We start from the raw sequence: 26,062 nt of genomic DNA on the forward strand, positions 1-26,062 counted from the left end.
TGCAATCATTGATCTGTTCGCTTGTAAGCCAGACATTTACAGCGTGGATTTCTCATTTACATTTTGATTTTGTCAAAATGTTATAATGTATTGCTCCGGTAGCAAACAACTGAGTAAATGAAAAAAAGAAAAGGTGCAAAAACAGTGAAATTAATGTTTTTTTATATTTTTTTAATCATGGAAATTATGACCATTGAATGCATAACCATGCCACAAACAACAACTAGATTCATTGTCTTTTTTATATATATATACCTCGAATAACATTACTGTATATTCATTGTTATGAATTTGTTTTGTTTTATCATTGTTATTTCTTCAGATAATTACCAATGCTGCAAGACTATACACAGTTCCCACAGTGGGGAGCTCAATGCACTTACACACCAAGAATAAGAGAGAGAGAAAAGAGAGAGAAGACGGGGAGGGGAGACAGGGGGGGGGGGGGGGCAGAGAGAGAGGGGGGGCGGGGAGGAGAGAGAAAGAGCTCAAAATGTTCAATAAGTGCACAAAAAACTTTTTTCATTTATCTGAAGTTAAAAACACTGACAAACATTCATTGTCAGGCAATGAAATGATAGAATACTGTTACTGGAAAACTAGACCCTTAAAAAACTGACTGTATGCAGCCATGACACCTGAACAAGAGGCCAGTCTGGTGGAGTCTCCCTTCCTTCACTCCAGTGGGCATTTTTTAGTTTTCAGTCCAATCCAGCTGCATTTACAACACACAAAGAACTGGTGTGAGCTGCGCTTTCACCACCATGATGCAGGAATAAATGACATCCCACGGGGTTCTGGGAGAAGACAAACCAGTGCCTGCATGGACACTCGGCCACTGGGCGCGTTATTGCGTGTTTTGTTGCCTGCTTTGTGCGTCCGTTGGCATCGGTGTGTGACACCTCCACCTCGGGTTCAAATGAACAAAACAAAGCCCACATTACTATCGGAGTCTGAGGCGCCATCTTGTGACCAATTAGCGTCTTGAAGGACTCCACGGGCTGTTTTTTGCATGGGTTTAACCCTTTTATTGCAAATAACACTGGACGTATTTAGCTTTAGATTTTGAAATGTCATGCCACTTCTACAGTAGCCAACTCATCCACCACCAGGAGAAAAATCATCATGCAGTGAAGCGCACCTCATACTTGATGTTTTATGTAATAGATTCCCCTTTCTATTTTTGGACAACCGTTGTGTTGTAGATACTTGATGTGTGTAAAAGCAGCTCTCTGAGGGAGTCGAGGCTCAACACCTCCTCCAGACTCTGTAACCAAAGGAAACATTCTCCCCGGCTGCTCACGTCGTCTGTTTCACATTTATGTAAATCTTTTTACAGAGTTAATGTAGGTACAGTTCTTAATACTGATCGCAAAAACAAAAGAAAAAACACATTTACTTTTTTTTAAATTAAATGATTTCACATTTAAAACTTCTCAAAGATTAAAAGTTGATAATAAAATAGTGAAATGTCATAGGTGAAAAGTAAAAGAGCAATGAATTTCGGCTCAGAGTGATGGCGGTGGTGAAGTGTGTGTGTGTGTGCGTGTGAAAGTGTGTGTGTGTGTGTTTGCTGGTAGTTTCATCAAATCAAACCCTTCATCATCGACACTTAAACCCTCATCATCATCATTCTGAAGACGAGCTGAATCCCCTCTCAGCATCTCTACTGGCAGATAGAGAATCCTCCATTCCAGAACATTCCATACAGCCCCGTTTCTAACGGCTGGCTCAACTAACCCGAAAAGGAAAGATACAAACACTGCTATTCTTCCTTTGTTTCTTTCTTCAAATGTATTTAAATCAGAAGTGCCATATGAGCTGGGAAGAAAGAAGAAACCTAATTTGAGTTTAAAGTTGTTGCTACTCACCGAAGTTGATTGGCCTCTAAAAGAAGTAGGAAAGTTTATATTTGAACTGGAATCAGAAAACTTTCCTTTCTTTCAGAATCATGGTGATATTTCAGTTGGTGATTTTTGAAAAGTTGGTATAAAAGAATTAAAGCATGTAGCATCATTTATACTGGAGCCACTGGAGCTTCATCTCTTATTTCCTCATTCCATCACCTTCTAGTCAGTACTACACTCAGAGCTCAATTGGTCACATTAGTAGGAGGGAGCTACTTGGCCATTCAAATATTTTAATATATTGTAATAATCAAGCTTGAAGAGTACTGTATGATAAAAGGAGATTTTCTCTGAAAATAAAGTGGTACATTTACAGAAAAAAATAAATGTTTCAATGAGAAAAATTGTTTAGTGCAAAATTATGATGAAGATAGTGATGGTTATCTATTAAAGCAACAAAATTGCTTTACTTTGCAAATGAACGGATGCATGCCAACAAAGATGCCATCCATCTTTCCATCCATTTGTACGCCCATCTGTCCATCTATTTATCGATTCATCCATCCTTTCATGCATCCATCCATCCATCCATCCATCCATCCATCCGTCCTTTCATGCATCCATCAGTCCGTCTGTCCATCACACACCTTTGTTTAGGCAAAGATGAAACTTGTTTGTTTGTTCTTGTAACCTTTAGTAGCATCCACTTAAGATGCATGTATCACCTTTATTTTTTCCTAAATATGCTACTTTAAATCTCAAAGAATATCCTTTCTGTCTCATAAATGTACTCTTTCCTCAGACCACTCTTTTACCATTAAGTGTAAATGTGTTGTATGTTAGGGCTTGTGAGAGAAAGAAAATAAAGAAAAGAATTGAAGCTCGCAGGAATGTGTACGTGTGTTTGTGCGTATTTGTATGTGTGTGCAGAACCACTGAAACACAGAATGGTTACATCAACATTTGAAAGTGATCACCTTACACCTGTCCCATTTGAAAAAAGCAAGGCAAACAATGTACATAAATATTACTGGTACAAAATGTGGCAAGATTTTGAAAAGTGAGAAAAAAAACATTATTTATCAAACGGATGAGAATGTGCCTCTTTTCAAAAGACTTAATACTGCTAAGGTGTGCTGTTTGTGAGGACAGCTCTTTGCAAACTGGAACTGGTTTCATTAGCTGTTCATTAGCCGCCTAGTGGCTTTATGGGGGGTTTTAATCCCAAACTTCACAACTAATGAAACTGGGCTCAAGATGAACAGGTCACATAGAGAAAGACGATGGATGGGGTTGCAAAGGAAAATAAGTAAAAAAGAGAAGGGCAGGAGAGGAAAACGTATCAAAGCTACCCATGGGTACCTGGGAGGTACACAGTTCCTTGGGGATCATATTTCTCTGCATTTCCATCATAATGTGGCGAAACGACACGACAGAGCATGACAACAACATACAACACTGCCTGCAAAACACCGACCATTCAGCCACATCTATGCGTGTGTGTGTGTGTGGGTGAGTGTGTATTTCCTGTGTGTCAGCAGATGTTGGCGCTATTGGGGGCGTGGCCCTGTTGTACAGCCACCACATCTGGGGGGGCTGCTCGTCGACACATAGCTCAACCTTGTGTCTGCTGTAGATTGTTGACTTTAGTGTGCCATGCTAACAGCTCCACGACCCATCGGTCACCATGGCGACCAATGCTCAGTCAGTCAAAGTGAAACCGACTTTTTACCTAAATATTTGATTATTTTTTTCTCTGGAAATAGCATAGTTGGCCCAAACTAACTACACGTTTAAGACCGAAAACAACTGAATTAAAGTTTAAAAAAGTCTTTGGGTTTTTCTGGGCATTGTTTTTTCTGTGTGTAATATATTGTATATTTATTGTGCTATTTTATACACAGACTGTACTTTAGTTTACCAATTTCTTTAGCACCTTTTGCAAGTCTCAGTTGATTGTTCTGCACTTAACACACCGCAGAGCTACTTCGGGGAATCGTGGGTAGAACCTAAAATGGGAGAGGCAAGTCCCCGTAAACTTTAGGACTTCAGAGCGAAATATCACAAAGTTGATTTAGGAGCGTTTTCTTTTTGGAGCGAGTTGAAGAGGACAATCACAAAATGTTGTGTGCTTGTAATCGTTGACACTATCTGCCAGCACCCCTTCTTCTGAGGACGCTTTGGTCTCTGCTTGATTTGGCGATAAATGTCACTTAAGTGTGACGCAAACCAACAGCGCGGATGCTAAAGTGTTAGCACAGATCACCTAAGCCAAAGATCTACTGCATGCTTTTTGTGTGTTTTCATCCTTTTTATATCAACAAATTATTTCTGCCTAATGATGCCCCAATCAGTGTCTCTAAACGCATGTTTGTGTGGTCGTTTTGTACTGTATGTCTCCACTATCCTTCCGTCAGCCCGTGTGCGTGTCTGTGTGTTTGTGCGCGCATGTATCAGCTTGTGTGTGTGTGTGAGACAGGTTTGTTTGTGTGTTGTTCCTCCCGCTGTCTGTTTATGTGTAGGCATTGAGACGTTCTTTGGAGCGTGTAGAGTGGATGTCATGCAGCTCCTGCTCCTCCTTCGATTTGATGTCCTCATACTTCTGCATTCGGCTAGCGTCCTTTAGATAGCCCCAGTTAGCAGCTAGAGCCATCAGGAAATGGACCTGAAGGAGGAGAGGAAAAGCCAGCGTTGGTTCCAGGACCAGAACACAAACCTCCAGTTTGTCCCTTTATGGGTTAATAATGCATTGCCACAGCAAAAAGAAAACACACCACCTTCACAAAAAGGCATCGTCAAGTTCTTGAGGCTTTTCTGACCACAAATCAGATAACAAAACATTTCATTTCCTGGTCCCAGGAGGGGGCGCTATGACTATTAGTCAACGTTGGTGTTTAAAGTTCCTCAGAATTGGACACAATCTTTGTTCTGACACGACAAACCACATTCCATGAAAATGCAAAGGCTTAGAACATTTTCAATGCAAAGGTATTCATCCTCGTGGGACACAATTTGCGGTCAACCTGATATCCCCTGAAGGAGGAGTTTGTTAAAGCTCATAAAGATTAAGAATCCCACGGTCTCAATAGGGTCCTTGCCCACCCTTTTCTCGGTGCTTGGGCCCTCATTAAAGCTGCATGGAGGAGTGATCGGGCCCTGACAGTACTGACAGGTTGCCGCGGCTGTGCACAAGACCATCAGACAGAGTTGGACCAAATTTCCTGTATGGAGCAGTAAGCCTTGCACGATATTTGGGTGTAGCTTCTGTTATTAAAGTGCTTCTGTATTGTACATTTTCATGACACCGTGTGACCAGAATCTTGTGTTTGGTCTCTCTTACTGTGTTTGTGATTATGCAGATCATTCACTCATCAAGGCCGAAATAGTATATTCTTTGGCATGTACAGTGGAACCTATAGACTCAATTTCCCACTGTGAAAACCTAGGATAATTATAGTGCAATAATACATTATTATTAACACACATTTTGCACATGTTTATATGCTGTTTGAGACAAATGTCTAAAATGCCAAAATCTTAAGTGAATAAAGTAAAGTGATTTAAAGTAAACTTTTCAGTGGGTTAGGTGAGGTATCAAGGAGACAGACTTCATTTCTATATGTTTTGGGACCATTGCAGCCCTTCTGTATTTCCAGAAAGAAATATCAACTTTTGCCGAATACAAGGTTGTTTTAAAGCTACTGCTATTCATTTCTTGTTCTGCAAACTCTTTATAACTTACAGAGATATCAACTAAGCATCTTGTTTTTGTGCTTAAAGACCAACTAAAATAAATACAATAATAAGAATGATAAACATGGGAAGAACAATATTTGGTTGGTGCTCCCGCACTAATGATGTTAGAGGTTAAAGAACCCGTTACTCATTACAGCGGGGGAGAGCAATGATGTCTTCATACCACAAATGCATTGTGGGTTAAGAAAGTATTGGTGGTGTAAATGAGAATTACGGCCCTCACCATGGCGATGACAGCAGCTCCTGCTCCTGCCAGTGTGCACACGAATAGATGGAAGGTCAAGTCCAGCTGCAACACACAAGTCATTTTTGGTTGGAGTTTAGATGTCTCTTTTTTTTTTACAATCCCGATCTGGTATTTGTATGTATCAATGTATCACTTCAAATGTCAGCTCACCTCATTGGATTCACACATCTTGACAAACTTCTCGGAACCAGTACACACCTTCCTCTCCTCAGAGAGGGCCACGGCTCCTGATGAACATAGGTCTGTTACACATTGTTGTTTTTGCAGGAAGGCGGATGAATGAACCGAAGAACTCTTTTTCCTGGAGCTCTGATTCAGTAAATGTATTTAATTACGTATGCTTCAATGGAATCCAGTCCTTCGTCAACCAATTTTTTGAACCAAGAAAAAGTCTTAATTTTTTTCCATGACAAATGTTGATCAAATACATCAATTATTTTGCTGACAGGAAGCCAATTTGCAGTTAAAACCTTTGGACAGCAGAGGACACTAATTCTGTGTCTTCTGGTATTATGTTGGCACCGGAGAACAAGATGGTGGACAAAGCTGTAACTGGGTCATGTTCAATTATGTAGAATCATTACAAAATAATTAAGTTAAAGTTAAGTTAAAATATAGATGTAATGGTGACATTGTTAAAGGTGTATTCAAGAAGGAAACATTCATTTCATACTGTGTTGTCTGCACCATAAACAGTGTGTTTAGTTGAATGCAAAGAAAGTGCAAATCTTTGCATATTTATTTATTAATATTGGTGCCCAAGCACCAACCAGCAGTCAGCAAAGCACCTATTATGCCTGAAAGAATTATTAGGGCCTGAGCACCAATCGAGTCAAAGCGCAGGACCTACTGAAGAAGTTGGATTGGAGGACCTACATTTATTAACAGGGCCTACTTAAATAGACTGTGGATCGTTACTGGTTGAAGCTTGTTGAGATCTCATTGCGTTTTATGTATATTATCCAATGAACCGCAAAAGTGCTGTTTAGTATGTGTCTCCATTGTGGCTCTTAGTCACCCAGCATTGCTACACTGTCACTCAAAACTACTTCTGTGGATAAGAAAACCATTGGCACCTTAAAAAGCGATGTATGACATTTAGGTGTGATCTGAATGGTATCATCCAACAGAGATTTGTATGGACACCACTACTTCTGAGGCGAGAGCAGCACAGCGAGTGGAATACGAAGGTGCTGAGATTAGACTCCGCCATGGAAGGCAGTCCTTGTGCCTTTTGGCACACAATCACACACACAATGCTATTATTTCAGAGATGGCACACACCAAACTGACGCAGATCCAGGCACAGGTTGGCCCCCTCCACCAAGCTGGTGTTCTGACACATGGACCAAACGTTGAAGTACATGAAGACCGGCAGGCTGGTAAATGCTGTCACTCCAAGCCACACGAGGAAGAACAGGTAGGCCAGGAACATCAACTGCCAACACCGAAGAAAGATATGGTGAGTCACAGATAAGATGGGTTGATGGGTTTAAGAGCAGATGACTCGGAGGTAAACGGGGGACACGAGACCCGAACTGCCACCAAACATTGTTGTTTAAAAGTCACATTCTTGCCCCTCACAGCCCCCTCCTCGCCGCTCATTATCACTTCCTCTACCACTGTTTGGCACTGCAGTCACAGCACAGTGCACTCAGAGGACGCCAGGTTTGCTGGCTAATGTTGGCTTTCTTCATGCCAATGTGAGACTGGTTTACAGCAAATGAGACATGTGACACAGGATCTAAAGGCCAGTAGGAGAATAAAGCCGGGGAGAGAGCAGATGGCCGCTGTGGATGCATAGGGTGCTGGCGCTTCTGCTTGATCAGTTTGAGTTACTGCAGCAGTCAGTTGGCTCCCACCGTCCACCCAAAAAATGAGAGGCGCATGAGCCAGGGTGTCATTTTAGTCTCATACTGTCCGATAAACAGTAAATTCATCAAATGCATCACTACCCCTTGCGTTTTGCCATTGCCCGAGCCACTGTGGCTGGAAGTGGGCACACTTAAATTGTATGTTCGGTCAATGTTGTTTTGTTGTAATTATGGTCGTCATTACGCTTTCTGGAGGTTTTCAGGTTGTCTATCCAGTCCATTCTCGCAAACACAAATGATTTATACAGGGATAAATGTATTATTTGGATATCTGATATCAAGACCTTGAAGGAATTCCTCCACACCTGCCCCTCAGGGTGAAATGATCGACTAAAGGTTAAATCCCCGTAGAGGTTCCTACCCAATGATAGTATTAGAGCATGTATCCAGGTATCCACTACATGTGGGTATATATAATATATTTTATGAAAGAAAATCCATAATAAGGGTTTAACTTCTCACATGGACCGCAAAATGTTGGGTATGTATTTCTAACCAAACAGAAGGGAACAATGCATTTGTTGCATAGCTCTACATTTGGTGCTTCGGTGTGTATTTGTGGCAGCAGGATGGTTAAAATGGAGTTTAAACAGTGGTTGTGTTCATGCTTATGATTTAACATGTCATCCAGAGCAACGACTATGGAGCTCCATGGCACAGAGGAAGAAGAAGGCACAATCAGCCTGGAAAGTTACATTTGGTCTTTTCATGGGAATTGTCAACAAAAGGAAAAATGTAATTTAACTATTCTAATCCTTTAATGAACATTACTCTCAACCACCCCGAAAACATCTAGCTCCAAAGTCTTTATCTGGAAGTGTGACAAAGTAATTGAATGTGTGTGAAAGGAAATCTGCTGGCTCCAATGTTCCTTACGAATGCGGTGAGGCAGCGTCCGCAGGCAGAGATCTTGAACTCCCCGTAGAGGTCCCTGATGGCTCCGGTGGTGAAGAACCCCTCAACCAGCAACAGCACGCCAAACACAAAGAATCCAGCCGCCAGGCCGTAGATGATGTACTTCAGGATGTCAATACTGTTGAGCAAGCATACCCGGGGACGCGTTTATTTCATGCTGGTCAGTATCTTGGAATGTTAATCGGATGCATAATATGAGTCAAGGATAATAAGTGAAGATGGGGGATGAGTCCACGTCTGGTTGGGGGTTGGTTTGGTTTTGTGGTTTTGTCTTTGTAACTATTTATTTCTGTTTATAACAATTATGGTGTCCGTTCTGTAGCATGAATCTTCCTCTTTTCGGTCTTTATTCTACACGTTTATTGATTCACACTAACTGCCGAATGGACAGCACTAATGTACATAAAAGGTGAGCGATTTTGACTCTGGCTGTGATGGCTCCGTCCCATGATGAGACATGTTTGGTATGAGAGGAATGATGTGTAATTATGCAAATCATCGTCATGTCAAAAATAAAGGTGCAAACTGAGTCACTTACATGGTGAACACGTCCAGTGTGTCTCCAGGTGCTCTGATGACTTCAAAGTAGTTTTGTAGGATGGTGACGGTCCCGCTCAAAGCCTCGTGGCCACACCCACAGAACAAGGCCACGCCCATGTAGAGGAGAACGGTGGCAATGAGAGAGGCCCAGGGCAGACTGCCCACGCATCGCTCACAGCATTCCTTACAGCCTTAAGAGTCACAAAGAGACACCAATGTAAGGCTGACAGCATTCCTACCATTCATTATATTGAATAGCAGTCAGTCAAATGTAATTAAATACTCGTAAGGGTACAGAGAGCCGAGGGATGATTGTACACACAATGGAAATGGTGATGTGAGGTAAGTACCAATGGATTAACAAGTTACAAAGTTACATAGCGTTTAACCAAACATGAACAAGTGAAACAGTCTACATACAGCAAAATGATCTTTCTACACAACAAAGATTTAGCATTTAAGTTTATTAAGTTAATTTTTTTTATCGGCGTTTATCTCCTTTATGAAGAATACCAACATAGTAAACACACAATGATCATTGACAGAAATGCCCTAATGACACAATGTGAAGACACGTTTAATGTGCCAGACTCAGCTGAGCCAATCAATAGGACTTTAATCGCCAAATCCATTTAAAACGACATCCGTAAGTGGAAAGAATAACAAGCCTACACCTGTTTGACGACCTGTTACAGCACAAATCTCCCATCAAATGAATGGACCATTAAAAAAGCCAGAGCAGCATTTGTGTAATGGGATGTAACTGTTGAGGTTAGTCGGTGAGGCATTTCCTTAGTTCACACAACGATATAACAGCCCCCGAAATGTCTTCAGCTGCAAGGAATAAGGGTAAGAATCTAACTGGGTTAACATGTGCATTCGTGACATTGTAGGATTCGGCTGTGGTTTTGAGTAATGCACCAAACATTGTTTTACTTGTGTGACTGATTGATGAGGATCGAGGAGATAAATGGATGATGGTCTTCTTTGTTGCAGTATGTTTCCTTTGAAGACATGGCTGCTGTAATGTTACGAGGGCACCAAACAATACCATCTTTCCACGGTGTGATCTGTAACATATCATTTGGTTTCCATGGGGATCTTGGTATCCCACTACCTGCTCTGCCTATCCATGTGCATTTAAAAGAGAGAACAGAACGGAGAGGGGTGAGGACAGTTTAGAGTTAAGCTTTAAAGTGACAGCCAACCTGGTGTAAGAACTGTGGGCGTCTCTTCAGCCACACATCCGCTAAGAGCTGCTGGGTACGCTTTCCAAAAAGCATCTCAAGTCTCCTGAAATCTATTCCACGTCTTTCACAGCTAGAAACAGTGCTGTCAATGGATTTAGTGCAGTTTCTTCTAATGATCTCTCAGAAACATTAAATGACCACCACGTCTTGACGGCCCAATACTTGAGGTCGGTGTGGAAACAACATTCGCTGTAGGCAGCATTACGAACGTCACGTTTATACAACAAAACAGTTCCCATTAGGGAAAAAAAACAGTGCTGGCTTAAAGTAAGTATATAAATCAAGGTTTGAAGAATTAATCAAGAATTAATCAACGATGAGTCAATAAACCAGATGGGTTAGAGGGGTAAAAACATCATGCCTGGGTCTAAGTGCAGTAAAATACAGGCAACAAAAAACGCGTCCCAAAGCCTCAGGTTGTCGTTGTTATAGTTGCCTCTATGTCCCTGTACAGCGATCGTGGAGGGTCTTAATGCGACCCCCTCCCCCTCTGACCCACTGTCTCTAACACAACACGAGCTCCGAGCACACGTCTTTCGTGTTCATGTGAGGAGAAAAGCATCGAGGTACTGTCACAGCCGTAGTGGTGGTTGTGCATGGTTTTTTTTTGTGTAACGCACTGTACGTGTTAGTGGTGACTAAGTTGTTTGTGGCCATCTCAACCAGCCTTCACGTCTCCTGCTTTCTCTACACGTCTCCGCTGTGGACACGTCCGTTTGAAGACGTCCACAGACAGACCCACTGCGGCTACGACGTGTGTGGACAGAGCAGCGGTCCTACACACAGCCACACAAACAACGCTCTCCTACCCCCCCCCCCCCCCCCCCTCTGCCTGTTGTGTGTGAGTCATCCTGCTGCTCAGGTTTAATGGAGCAGCCTTGTTGCCATGCCAACAGGGGTGTGGCGGGAGCTTGCTGACCCACTTTGCCTGTAGCATTGTCATGGCAACAGTGCGGTTCTGCGAGCGTTACAGTCAGTCTGAGGCACATTCTCACACACAGACACACACAGACGGAGCAATGAACGCACAGAAAGTCATTTCCATAAAGACCGAGTCAGCCTTCAGCCTCCCGGTTGTCTCAGTTTAGGGAAAATGTCAACGTCCAAAATATAAGACGGCTACGGAGGATCTAAGATCAACATTTCACACCATTTGGCACCATTTTAGGATTCACAGACCACTGTTTACTCTACTGTTGGTTTATTTTACACACACCTTTGTGTGTCTTAATGCAATAAAGGACTCAGCTTCAGAGCATTTTAAGGTGCTTTAATGAGAACGTGTGTGTACATATTTCCATAACTGCATCTATTTGACTGTTCCCACAGACACTGACACTGTGCCTTTGTTTGTTTGTTTGTGTGTCTGTTAATCCTCGACATATTTCCCTATCTGGGCTCCACACTCCGGACAGACACTGTGACCCGCTGAAGGAAGGGGGAAAGAGAGAGGGGCGGGGGGGGGGGGGGGGGGGGCTGTGGAGGTTTTCTTTGTCTAGAGGGAATAGTTTCAGATGTGCCATTGCAACAATAATCCATCCGCTGACCTATTATTAAAAAATATATGAATGTATGTTACATTTTAAGGGGAAACCAACTCCAATTATGTATTGTTTTGTAGTGTATCCATCATATCCCTTACTTTATCTTTGTACAGGTTGTTGTTTACTGCAGCTTCATGTTATGATTAATGTATTACTTTTATTAATTCATTCATGTTATTACTGAGGTATCTCTGTGTGTCTTTCTTTCTGCCACGCACACTCACACACACACTCACATAGCCCACATTCAGTGGCATTAAGACAAACTGGATATTTAAAGGCCTGTTCCAACACATCATGACAAGTCCGGCCTCACTGCAGCCTTTCCACTGAGCGTCAACGCGGCGGAACCAGGAATATATGATTATCTTTATAAATCAAATAATGCTGCTCAGTCCGAAACTGATTTGGAGAGGATCCTTTTGTGTGATATACACCACACACCACACACACACACACACACATACACAGTTAATGCTAGTAGATTGTGCTGGCATGGACTATTCGTCCATTGCCTCCTCATCCATCACTCACTCACAGAGCCACTATTGTGCATATGTGACGCCCCAAAGACAGATGCTAGCTTTACCTGTATTATTTATAGATGCTCAATAATAAATACATACACAGCTGTTGCAGTTGTTAAAGCAGCCAAGGAAACAGCTGATCATTTGGTGAGATAAAATGCATTTCACATAGAGTCAGATTAAAACAACAACCATATGAAATCTCAAAATAAAAGGATTTTTAAATGCACCGAACGTGACGTTAGATGTTAGTTTACATTTCAGGTGTTGTGCTTGATGCTTTTCACCTGCTTTCACAGTAGCTGGAGATCAGACTGGAAGAAGAAATGTTTCCTTTTCAAGAAAGTACTCGTCTGCCTCTGAAATCACTGCATGAGAAGAACAAGTCAATAGACTGAAAAGTGAGCATCCTCCTTCATCGCCGAGTCACTCGATGCCACTAGGTCTTTTCTGTCATTGACAACAAGGGCTGTGATGTTTGCAGGAGCCTTTTTACAGGACTACTCGGAGCGTGAGAGGCTACAGAGCAGCTGTACCAGAGACACGAGGAGGGGGAAGCCCCCGGGACTCGCCACACTAATCCTGTTTCAACAGGAGCATCAATCAGCTGATGTTTAGAGAGGAGACTCAGGGGGAATGGTTACCATTAGTTATGAAAACATGAACATTGACTAATAGGTTGTAAATTATTATTAATATTAAAGGATATAGTATACTGTATATATATATAAGTTCAAACTAAAATCAGATGCATTGAATGTATTAAAGGAATGCCCCAATGTGGGAAGCACAACACAAATTCTTTGTTTAATTCATGTGTAAGAAAATCCCCACTAAAATAGTTTTTGGAGACTTGGCCCCCCAATCCCTCCCAAACCCAAATGGTAAAGAGATGGGCCGTGGTGATGTTTCCATCCACAGAACCGTTATGGTGGTTCATAGCGGAGGTTTCTCTCTCTCTCTCTCTCTCTGTGCATGAAAAGAAACAACAAACTCCATACCCAGCAACAACTCTACACCCAGATATATTCGAAAATCTGACAAAACACATCGGGATAAAGAACAGCCCTGAAAAATGTCATGTCCGTCTGTTCATCACATTTTGAGATTCTCATTCACGGAGATGGCGATCTGAATACCAATGGTGTGTCCAAGATGTGCTCAGTACATTTCACAGCAATCTGCCCAATATATTTTGATTTGTGTTATGTGTGTTAAACACATTTCATGACAAACTGTTGGTGCCTTGATCAAAGAGTTGGTTGGACCGACAGAGGAATGATGCAGTAACCATGGTTTTAATACAGCGCAGTCAGCCAGCTGCTCCTAGTGTCTAAACGCCGTCCAGCCACAGAGTCGGGCGGGTTGTACCTTTCGATAAGCTCGCTTTTTCATTTCTTACATCAAATGGAAGGCAATAGAGTCAGCTCCAGAGAAGATGCAGGAGAGCAAACCTCCTCTGCTTCTTCCCGTCTCCTGCGCTCCTCACCTCTCACACCATCTGGGGGCCCGAAAGTCAATTTGTATTGACTCAGTGCTCATTCCATTAAGTTCCTTTCTATTAGTGGTCATGATAATGAAACGGATACGAGGCGAATACACAAAGTCTGCTTTCAGTGGCGCGACTGCAACAACCATCTCTTGGAGGTAATACACTTACAATGAGTAAGTATCAGTCCCAGTCTGTGGAACTCACACCATGTACTGTTATTGCAATCTTGGACTTAAGACGTATGACTGTGCTTTAAAATAATCAGCAGGCTTTCGAATTCTACATTTGGCATAAAGATTTATCATCAATAATGATATTAGCCAGCAGCATTTCTCCGTTTAGCCAAGTTCAGTAAAATGAGAAAACAGTAGTTTGTGTGTGGATAAATAAGACATCCCATCCCATTCCAAATGAGAAACCAAATACTTCCGTACGTCTCCCTTCATGTCGCTGCCTTCTTTGATAGAATCACAGAGTCCCCGTCTCTGACCCGGCAGATTCCATCACACGGGGTAACACACCTGTATTTTGTCAGATGTTCTCATCCCATTCATCAAATGAAAAGATAACCAAGGTGGGGGGAAGGGGGGGACAGTTGGAAAGCAAAGGCAGTGGACCCGAATGACGCAGATGTGGGAGGGGAAGCAGAAAGGACCAACAAAAGGTGGTCCTGTCATAAAAATATCTTGTTTGCGTAAAACATCATGCCTCCGCATCGGGCTTTCTGATTGGTTGAAACAGGTTCCGTCCAGAAAAAAACACATCAATCCTCCTATCACACAACGGGACACAATTCCAACAGCCGTGTTACCATGGATACAGCGTTAATAAACCTGAATAGTGTGATAAATGACTTTAATTTCTCTTTTTGCATCAAACAGAGGCATCCTCACATTTCAGAATCAGTTGAAGCAGCAAACACTGTGATCCATTTCTCAATGAAGGTAAACGAATGGACACGCCCATTTTTAACGCTGACAGCAAGCAAATGCAATAAAAAGATGAATCTGCTCTCTGAAAATAACACATGCAGCCGGAGACTGCTTCTGTTTCAGCGTGTGTGATTAGAATTAGGTTTTTAAAAAAGGGGGGGAGAAAAGGCGGGGGGAGAGGGGGGGGGGGGTTAATACAGAGGCTTAAAGGCAGAAAAAGACAGATGGAGAAAAGAAGAGAGAGAGCTGAAAAGTCTCTAGGTGAAATAAAGATGAATGAGGATAAAAACCCATGTATCAAGTGAGATGGCTAGTGATGGAGAGATAAGGAGAAAATGGAGGGGCAGGGGGAGGGGTGACACCGACAGCTGAAAAAAAGGGAGAGCGAGAGAAAAAGAGGGAAAGGCGCTCAGACAAGCGGAGCATCGACAATGAAGGCTAACAAAGAGAATCCCAATGCAGCCATCAATCACTGAGCCGCTCAACTCTCCTCACTCTCGTACCCCCCCACCCACCCCAACCCCTTGCCACTCCCACCTACTCCTCCATCCATCCATCCGTCCGTCCGGACATCCATCCATACATCCGTCCATCCATCCATCTGTCCGTCCATCTGTCAGTGCATTCTCCAAAACAACACCAACCCTGCTGTGTGTGTCCTCTCCCCCCGTCGACCCAAACAACCTGCTTATTTATGCGCCCCTTCGTAAAAAAACAAACATAAAAGGCTTATATAATGGCTGTTATTATGGTGAGCAGACACATAGATGGTGTGATTCGTTCCTCCTGGGAAATGAAACAATGAGGAAAAGCGGACGATGAAACATAAAGACAAAGATGTGAGGTTGTTTTTTTTCCTTCTGGGGGACATGTATGTGTGCTGTCTTCTGTCTCTGCCCACCGCACAAAGGACCCCCACGACGGCGAGAGGAATGCACGGACAGAACAAAAGGCACGACTGATTAACACAAACGAGATGAACAACTACTCGTGTATCTTACCTTTCTGGCTCTGAGAATCATCCATGTTTTCCTCCATCGTGTCTAGGTACAGTCCCTTTGTCTGTGCAGTGTGAGGCTAGCTCTCCGCTTGGTGTGCGTGTGTGTGTGTGTGTGTGTGGGGGAGGCAGTGTGTGAGAGGGTTTTTTTTTATCTCCCTGTAGATGATGGAGGCTCAGGGAAGTCCCTGTTTCAATTCTCTGCTCTCTCTCTCTTTGCACTGCCTCTTTGGGCTTTTCTATTTTCCTGCCTCTGTAATTATCTATGGATTTAGCTTTCAATACAGATATTGATTCTAATTAAAAATGTAATTTATTTTGTATCAAAAAGATAAAAAACAAGTGAAATCCAATATCCTTTCCTTGATATACTGGATTTCACTGTGTTTAACAGGGGGAGCACACACATTCCGTACATTTTACTTTACATTACATGTCATTTATCTGATGCTTTTATCCAAAGCGACTTCAATAAGTGCGTTTTAACCATAAGGAAAGAAACTGTGCAAAAAGTGCAATTTCGTTAAATTTACAACTTGCTATAGATAAGAGCAATTTGTTAGTCTTTTTAGTCAAGGTTTGGATTATTTTATAAAGAATAAAGTGTATCTGTTCATTCACTGAATAAGGTATCAGAGATACAAGAAAGCTTTTATAGACAAAAAAGAACAAGCTGAAAGAACCATTTAAATTGCTGCACTCATCTGAGGGAAATAGACTGAAAGCGAACAGCATGATGAGCCCTGAAACACAAATAAATCTGTGATGTGTAGGACAGTGAAGACAGAACAGGTTTACCATCACAAAGGAACACATCATGAGCCGCTGTAAAACATACCATCAACCAATCTCTTACGTCAATAAAAGATAAATATGAATACAATTAAAAAAGCTGATTATGTACCTTACAAAAGAACTAACTATTTGTTAAACGTTGATCTAAGTAAATGTTTGTTTTGTATTTTATGAACACAACTTTAAGGAGGGGCTGGCCCATGATGGGCTTGATCCCTCACATAAATAAATAGCTACCAGACCTTCGGGGGGGGGGGGGGGGTTGCTTTTTAGGGGGATTAATAGTCTCATTAGTCACCGGGAACCCCACCTTCCATACAATGACCACTACCCCATGACGCCCTACTCCGTCCCCAACACATCCACCCTCCATCCCCATGACGCCATACTCCCTCCCAAATACATCCACCCTCCATCCCCATGACGCCCTACTCCCTCCCAATTACATCCACCCTCCATCACCATGACGCCCTACTCCCTCCCAATTACATCCACCCTCCATCACCATGACGCCCTACTCCCTCCCAATTACATCCACCCTCCATCCCCATGACGCCATACTCCCTCCCAATTACATCCACCCTCCATCGCCATGACACCCTACTCCCTCCCAATTACATCCACCCTCCATCGCCATGACGCCCTACTCCCTCCCAATTACATCCACCCTCCATCCCCATGACGCCATACTCCCTCCCAATTACATCCACCCTCCATCGGCATGATGCCCTACTCCCTCCCCATTACATCCACCCACCATCCCTATGATGCCCTACTCCCTCCCCAACACATCCATCCTCCATCCCAATGACATTTTGAATAAATACATAAATATTAAATCAATTTAATCATTTCATGGTACTTTTATTTCATAAGTACACAATTATTTATTTCATGGTACTTTTATTTCATAATGGCACTTTTATTTCATAATCCCACTTTATTTCACGTTCTTATATGCAAATCAGGGGGCGTGGTTATCTCTCACATTCAGAACAACAGAGCCGTGTGCAAAAAAAGGCTGGCACTGAAAGGGCTAGAAATAGGCTAGGTTAGTTGTAGCCTTCTTATAAAGCTACTGTCTATGATTGTAGTAGCAGATAAGGTGCAATGTCTGAGAAAAGTATCTCAGACATTGCGGCTGCCAACCGCCTCGATGGGATGGAAACCACTACCACCTACAACCAAACACCACATAGATCTGCCGAAGTGGGAACCGCAAGCACAAGAACCCCTGTCCAAGGTAATGTTAATCCAAAGTCGAAGTTAACTACTAACACAATTAACGTTAGCGTTAGCCTATCTAGTTTAATGTCCGTGTATATTCAGTATAGACAGGGCTGGACTGGTAATCGGGCATACCGGGCAAATGCCTGGTGGGCCGACGCACTTGGGGGCCGGTCAATAGGCGTATACAATTTTTTTTGCCCATAAAGCAGGGACAGCGGCCTATTGGTTCATTTTCCATACTGACACTGGGCTGGCCCAATCATCTCTTAGCAGGCTCCACCCCTCCCTCTCCGTGTGTCAGTTAGACGCATTCAGTGGCTCAGAGCCAGAAAGAAATGTGTGGATTAGGATGGAGAAACAAAAACTTAAGAGCAAGGGGGGTGCGGAGAAATTGCGGGCCAAAAAAAAAAATCTAGAGGTTGATGCCTCAACATGTTTAAAAAATAACCGACATGTTTAGTGCTGTAGCTTCAGTTTCCAAAACTACTACAGTACCTGACGACATTTTGCAGAAACATAGGGTTGCCAACTCTCCCAACCCCAAATCAGGGACACTTTCGCGGGCTGGCGGGGGGTGCTAGCAGTCGGCGGCCGGGCTGGCACAATCTATTTTTTCTTTGCAGCGCCAGCCTCACTGCTCATTTCAACAGATAGGACAGCTCTCACCCGGCACAACTTAAGACACGGTTAGTTTTATTGCACAATGATAGACAGTACAACAAGCGTGCACACTATGGATACAGTATAGTTTACGTATAGTTTATTAAGGTTATGAATTTAAACTCTGCTCGCAAAATAGCCGGTAAACAAACACCAGTCTCAGATTAAAAGTTATGAACACTCATCCTAGTTATACTATCGTGTATATAACCGCTACGGAAAAGTGGATCGAAGCGAAGCATTTCACAGTGTGGCCGAGAACAGGCTGCTGTCTGCGGCGTGAGATGAGGCTGACCGCCCCGTGCTGAGGGCATCAGATGGTCCCGTTAACTACACCTCACGTCTCCGACATCCTCCATGTAATTTTTTACGATGGCTGAATGTTAACAAACCGACCACAGAAATGTTGCTTAAACACCAAATTTCCCGCCTGAAAATGTCCTAAAATGATATTCCGTCCCTTGAATATGGTAGTATTTATAAACTTGGACAGGCGAGCCCGGACTTCAAGGCATATGAAGGAAGGGCATATATGCATTGCGCTGTTCAAAATCAGCGCTTTTTGCTTCCGCCTTCCGGTGTAACTGAGATTCTCTCACACTGTATACTGAGATGCTCTCACGTTGTATAGTGAGATGGCATGAGTGTCTCAATAGTGTGTATGAGAGTGTCTCAGTAGTGTGTATGAGAGTGTCTCAGTAGTGTGTGTGAGAGTGTCTCAGTAGTGTGTGTGAGAGTGTCTCAATAGTGTGTATGAGAGTGTCTCAGTAGTGTGTATAAGAGTGTCTCAGTAGTGTGTGAGAGTGTCTCAGTAGTGTGTGTGAGAGTGTCTCAATAGTGTGTATGAGAGTGTCTCAGTAGTTAAGTCCTAAACGGCCCCTCATATTAAAATACTGACAGCTAAACGGTGTAAAAGTGTGTCTGTGTTTCACTGAACAGTCTGTAGCTGCCGTTGTCTGAAAAACACAGATGTTGCGTTCACGTGAAATTCGCCTCGCCAGCCTTATGCTGCATTCGAAGTTGTTGTAAAAGTACCCTTTTCCCATTGTTTTAGAGCTGACTATCGTTTCTTTTTTTTACTAACTATAATATATATACTATATATAAAAACATTTTTGTGTTAACACCCGGAAAATGTTGGTTGTGATGGGGGGGTGTCAAGGGTAAATTGTGCCTTTGTTATAGGGCTGGGTGATATATCGCTATAAACGACTATATCGATATATTTTTTAATGGGATATGGAATTAGACAATTTCGCATACATCGATATATTTCAATTTGCGCTCTGAAAGCAAGCGGAGCGCTCTGCACTGCTTCTCGCCCTCGCCCCGCCCATCCTCTTTGACGCGCAGAAGGGGGAGGGGCATCACACGCAGAGAGAGGGGGGGGGAGGGCAGGGACACACACTTCAACAAACATGGAGGAAGCAACAACGTCTGCGCAGCGTGCGGAGGAGGAATTGGTTCGTTAAAAAAAAAAAAACAGTGGCTCAGTAATTTGGAGATGGTTCGGATTTAAAGTATCCGATGAACAACAAAACAACGTTATATGTAGTGCCATAAACAGGTTACAGTAGGGCTGCGAACTGTCCCGTATTACCCGGCACATCCCGAATTATCGGCAATTTTGATTCGTCCCGGCCGGGGCAGCTCCAGTCCTGATTACCAATCACAGCCTGCTAAGTCAATGACGCGCGAAAAATGCTCCTGAAAACGATTGACCCGAGATATGAGCTTCCCAGTCGCAACTACTTTGCAAGAGAAGCACTGCCAAAAATGTATACTGAAGTCAGGCAGAGCCTTGCTGACCGGCTCGCTAATGTTTAATTTAATTTATTATTTATTCATTTTTATTTATTTGATTTTGCAACTCCTTACTGAAATAGCTGGTTTCAATTAAACGACTGATGACATGTCATATTTGGCTTTAACTTTGACATTTGTGTTCAGGTTTTCTTCCGTTTAATGTGGAGAAAATATCGGGATATATACCGTATATCGATATCCAGCAAAAATATACCGGGATATGACTTTTGGTCTATATCGCCCAGCCCTACTTTGTTATACCATGGCTGTTGTTGGGTGAAATTGTAGATGCATTGGTCAATTGGTCACTAACCTGATGAAGTTGTTAACAAATAAATAAAATATGTGCCTGGTCACTTAACATGTTGATTTCGAATAATGTGGTTACTATTGGATTATTGTCATAAATGGCTTTCGGTCATGTTAGAATATCTTAGGGCTGGGCGATATATCGGTATAAACAAATATATCAATATATTTTTTAATGGGATATGGAATTAGACAATTTCGCATACATCGATATATTTCAATTGGCGCTCTGAAAGCAAGCTGCCGACCCGGAGCGCTCTGCACTGCTTCTCGCCCTCGCCCCGCCCATCCTCTTTGACGCGCAGAAGGGGGAGGGGCATCACGCGCAGAGGGGGGAGGGGCAGGGACACACACACTTCAACAAACATGGAGGAAGCAACAACGTCTGCGCAGCGTGCGAAGGAGGAATTGGTTTGTTAAAAAAAAGCAGTGGCTCAGTAATTTGAAGATGGTTCGGATTTAAAGTATCCGATGAGCAACAAAACAACGTTCTATGTAGGGAGTGCCATAAACAGGTTACAGTAGGGTTGCCAATCGTCCGGCATTACCCGGGACATCCCGAATTATGGGCAACTTTGATTTGTCCCGGCCTGACCAGCTCCAGTCCCGATTACCAATCACAGCCTGCTAAGTCAAAGACGCGCGAAAAACTCCCGGTTGTTGTGAAGTTGTGACGTATCTGTTCAAATGAGCAGTGAGGCTGGCGCTGCTCATTCTGCGCTGCCCCCCCCCTAAAACAACGGCACAAACTGCTATACGAAGAGTGTGTGAAACTGCGCGCTGCAGAAGCCGCGCGCCAGAAACAACCCGAACAAGCTCCAGCCCCGAAACAAAGCTCCCTGCAAACCTCATTTTCCCGCAGTGTGCCTTATGAAAAGAAAAGTGACACGTGGTGTACTATAACGAAAGCTGTGTCCTATCACATTGCTAAAGATATGGTCCCGGTCCCAACTATTGAACAAGTCGGATTCAAAATGCTCCTGAAAACGATAGACCCGAGATATGAGCTTCCCAGTGGCAACTACTTTGCAAGAGAAGCACTGCCAAAAATGTATCCTGAAGTCAGGCAGAGCCTGGCTGACCGGCTCGCTAATGTGACCCATTTTGCATTGACCAGCGTCCTACATGAGCGTGCACCTTATGGAGCTTTGTTTTCAAAAAATACTCCTGTTATACACTATTTATGTTTAAATATTATTATTTGAACGGCTGAACATTTGTTTATTGTTTCATTTAATTTATTATTTATTCATTTTTATTTATTTGATTTTTCAACTCCTTACTGAAATAGCTGGTTTCAAATAAACGACTGATGACATGTCATATTTGGCTTTAACTTTGCTTTGACATTTGTGTTCAGGTTTGCTTCCCTTTAATGTGGAGAAAATATCGGGATTTATACCGTATATCGATATCCAGCAAAAATATACCGGGATATGACTTTTGGTCTATATCGCCAAGCCCTAGAATATCTTACTTTTTTTTTTTAAACGTGTCCCTAAAGATTTTAGTTCAGGTTATAGATTGACTACTTTAAAACAAAGTAAACCATCTAATGTAGGTACAGTCTTTATAGACATCATTATTATTCAATCCAGCGGCTAATTGTTTTACAAATCCTATTAACATAAGGGATGAGAAATGCCATTTGTATTTGATCAAACCCTTTGAAGGTGCATGGTGCTGCCATAATGAGTACACCTGGTGGATTTAGGTAACTTAGTTAACTTCCTTGCTCAAGGAAAGAATGACCTGTTATCCACTTTGTCATGTCAGGGATTTATATAAGGTGCTGTAACTTTGTTGCTCCAGAATTACAGGGTTACCTGTTTGATTATAGCCAATCCGCTCCTCCAGACACCACTACGATACTGGGACTAGCCCAAACCATGAAAAACAGAAAAAAAGACCATTATCCCACCTTCAAAATATGTCAATATCATTTTGCCTTCAGTATATAGTGTAGCAAGGTATTCTTCAGTATTATTATAGTTACATTTTAGGGGACCCCCCAAGAGTCCTAAGTCATTTCGAACCCTGCGTAGAACCATCCAATAGATGAAATGGTTCTTAAGAAGTTCTTTGTAGAACCCACTGCCATTTAAGAACCTTTCTTTTCTGGGTGTTGGATTGTGGTTTTTTTGGGAAATACAGATATTTTGAATGTTTTTTTGAATCGCTCTTAGTCAGGACTCTCTTAAGACCTGTTGTTGTCCTCGGGCCACAGAGACACCAGATCACAGGATCACTGAGCCACGCAAACTCCTCCACCACGTTAAGGTGGCGATTCACGGGGGAGACTTTTTTTTTTTTTATGGGAAACCCAGAAAGGAGGGGAAAAACCCACGGCCGAATTGAAGCCAAGTCCAGGCATTTAACTTTTTACTTTTGAGGACCCGCCTTCTCATTCATTGATAAATATCATGCAAAGGGAAAACTTGTTATATAGAAAAAGAAAAACACTTACAGGGAATAAAAGTTTTCCGTTTGCATGACATTTAGCAATGAATGAGGAGGTGGCTCCCTGCCTGGACCTGGCAGGGCGGCTCCCTGCCAGGTCCAGGCAGGGAGCTGAAGCGCGGCTGGACGGGGACCGGGCGGTAGATGGATGAGCTGATGAGATTCTTACTTCTGCATCTAACGCGTCATTTTTTCCAACTCCATACGCCGGCCCTGAATCCGTCACCCAAAAGGGCCTCGTCTTATTTTTTAAGTCGAGCAGCCAGAGCCTTTGTTTCGATCTTTAGCAGTTTGTGCTTTGCAGCCAACTGGTTGTTTTTGGCGCGCTCCTCTTGGAGAGAAGCGTTGGTGCAGAGTAACCCTGTTACTTCAGACTCCAAGAACTGTTGTTTGTTTTTCAGTTTGTTGGATGTCTTCATTCATTGATAAATATCATGCAAAGGGAAAACTTGTTATTATGCTATTTGATATTAGTCCTATATTATCGTCTATGATATTAGAAAAAGAAAAACACTTACAGGGAATAAAAGTTTTCCGTTTGCATGACATTTAGCAATGAATGAGGAGGTGGCTCCCTGCCTGGACCTGGCAGGGGGGCGCTGTCAACCCCAGGTGTTATTGGGGCTGAAGCGCGGCTGGACGGGGACCGGGCGGTAGATGGATGAGCTGATGAGATTCTTACTTCTGCATCTAACGCGTCATTTTTTCCAACTCCATACGCCGGCCCTGAATCCGTCACCCAAAAGGGCCTCGTCTTACTTGTAAGTCCAGCAACCAGAGCCTTTGTGAAGAATGGCAATGATCAATGATCACTCTGAAGTTCTATGTGAGTGACACATGACTTGATGATGTCATCGCATTCCGTTGCCACGGAATTCCCCCCCCCTCCCCCTCCTGAACGTGGTGATGCATTCCCTGATTGCAGTAGCACACAACAATACCCACTATATACTCACATATATATATGTATATATTACACATAGTGGGTTATATATATATATATATATATATACTAAAATTACTTTAAAGAGAGAAAAAAATCTTCTTTTGACCATGATAAAAATCCAGAGTATTTTTTTTTACCTTGCACACTATGTTAAAATTGGATGTCAGCGTACCAAAATACAAAGACAGTGAAATTTCCAAAAATGTGTTGGCAACCAGTGGCGTATCCAGAACATTTTTACTGGGGTGGCCAAGATGGGACACAAAGCTAGTGTGGGGTGGCCATGGTAGATGGCGCGGACCCCATTTAAGCAGCAATTTAACAGAACCTATATACAATCCGTGACATATACATAAACTATTGTAACAAAAACCAAACAATTCTTAACTCCAAACAAAGTATATACTATGAAGTAATGTAATGTAAACCTATAAACTCTCATGAACAATAGAGGATTCTAATAATAGTAACAAAGTCCAATAGAGGTAGCTAGTTCTTGCTTTTGCTCATTCTGCTGCTACAAAATGCTTTCACATAGGGCCAAGACCACAAGACAAGACTTAAAGTCCAATGCAATGCCACCAGACCAAATATAACTAGAGGGTTAAGGTGCTTCTTCATAATGTAACTTGTGAAAATTGTACATAAACAGTTGTAACATAAACCAAGCAAACCTTAACAACACAAAAACAAGACCATTAGACAAATTCTGGGGTCATCCATCTTATCAGATGAATTTGCCTGTTTTGGTGATTGGTAGCAAAAAGTTTAATAAATTTGTCCATGTCCAGGGACTTTGCTCTTCTAGCCTCAATGCTGAGAACACCCAGGTTGCTCAGTCAGTCATCTGTCATTGTTGTGCAAATGGGTCTTGATGAGTTTAAGAGCTGAGAAGCTGCGCTCACATGCGGCACTGCTTACCGGGAGGGCAATGGCTATCTTGCACAGACGAAAAAGCTTGTGAAAAACATCCTTATGAGTATGACACTGCAAGTTCAACAATACCGGACAAGTTTGGCATTCCACTTTGCTGTTTCCTTTGCAAAAGCCTCCTTGTCTGGTGGAGTTCATGACTGAGATCTTCAGAGTCACTTTCATAAATGTCTCCCAGGCGAAAGACTGCTTCCTCTTGAAGGAAACATCTGCTTTTGGGGTCCAAAGCTTGTATTCCTCTCATTATTTCACAATTGTCTTTGGAGAAGCGCCTGTCTAACTCTCTAAGTATGGTGTCCACAATGAGGTAGAAGATCGTCCTCCTAAAGGAATCCTTGTCACCATCGTTACATTTGCGCTGACCCAATGTAGAGGTTATGACAGACCCACCAAGTCAGGAATTTGAATGCAATTTGCTCTGCCTCTGCCTATTTAAACATCTAAAAAAATGTGAACTGTGAAGATGAGCTAATTGATACAAACAAAAAGCCCTTTATCTCCAAGAGCAAATAGTCTTTAAACAGCCCTTACATCACAGAGCAAATAAATAAGTTACAGCTTGTTCTTGTGTTATAGCTACTTAAATCTAGACTGTCACACTATATTCCAGACACTGTTAGCTCTATTGAACACACATCTGCAAACAAACACCCTCAGTCTTCAGTCCAGAAAACAGCGTTTCATATTTCATGGCGGTATCCTAATAATTAAAAAAAATAAAATGCTAACGTTCAACGCTCAACTTGGTTTGCAGGCTGCTAAGCTAGCCAGCTAGTGCAGTGTAGTTCGACTTTTAGCTGCTACTTAGTGCTAGATAAAGTTTTCCTACACATTCAGAGGGAACAACGATACAACTGAACATTAAATTACCATACCTCTCAATCGACAGATTCCGGCGTTTTTATCGTTGTTGTATCGTCGCTGTTGTAAACTATGACCGTCCTCCTGTTTCACGGACCAGCGGCAGGTGCAATGCGCTAATCTCATGGGTCACCTGACCTG

The 26,062-nt window shown here is 42.6% G+C and overlaps 1 protein-coding gene across 2 annotated transcripts; it reads right to left on the reverse strand.

The window, feature by feature from the left end:
* Nucleotides 1–150: 150 nt before the first annotated feature.
* On the reverse strand, nt 151–26,062 carry LOC119217831 (neuronal membrane glycoprotein M6-a-like). Of its 2 annotated transcripts, none has more exons than XM_037471798.2 (7): nt 25,936–26,062; nt 9,178–9,370; nt 8,601–8,757; nt 7,135–7,288; nt 6,001–6,077; nt 5,827–5,892; nt 151–4,512 (listed from the first exon to the last, which is right to left on the reverse strand). In XM_037471798.2, the coding sequence occupies exons 1-7, from the start codon at nt 26,045–26,047 to the stop codon at nt 4,360–4,362; spliced, it is 912 nt and encodes a 303-aa protein (XP_037327695.1). In that variant the 5' UTR covers nt 26,048–26,062; the 3' UTR covers nt 151–4,359. The 2 variants fall into 2 exon arrangements, with proteins under 2 accessions (XP_037327695.1, XP_037327696.1); XM_037471799.2 differs by lacking the exon at nt 25,936–26,062 and adding an exon at nt 15,926–16,088.

The sequence above is a fragment of the Pungitius pungitius genome, chromosome 9, assembly GCF_949316345.1.
Source record: "Pungitius pungitius chromosome 9, fPunPun2.1, whole genome shotgun sequence".
Classification (NCBI taxonomy): domain Eukaryota; kingdom Metazoa; phylum Chordata; class Actinopteri; order Perciformes; family Gasterosteidae; genus Pungitius; species Pungitius pungitius.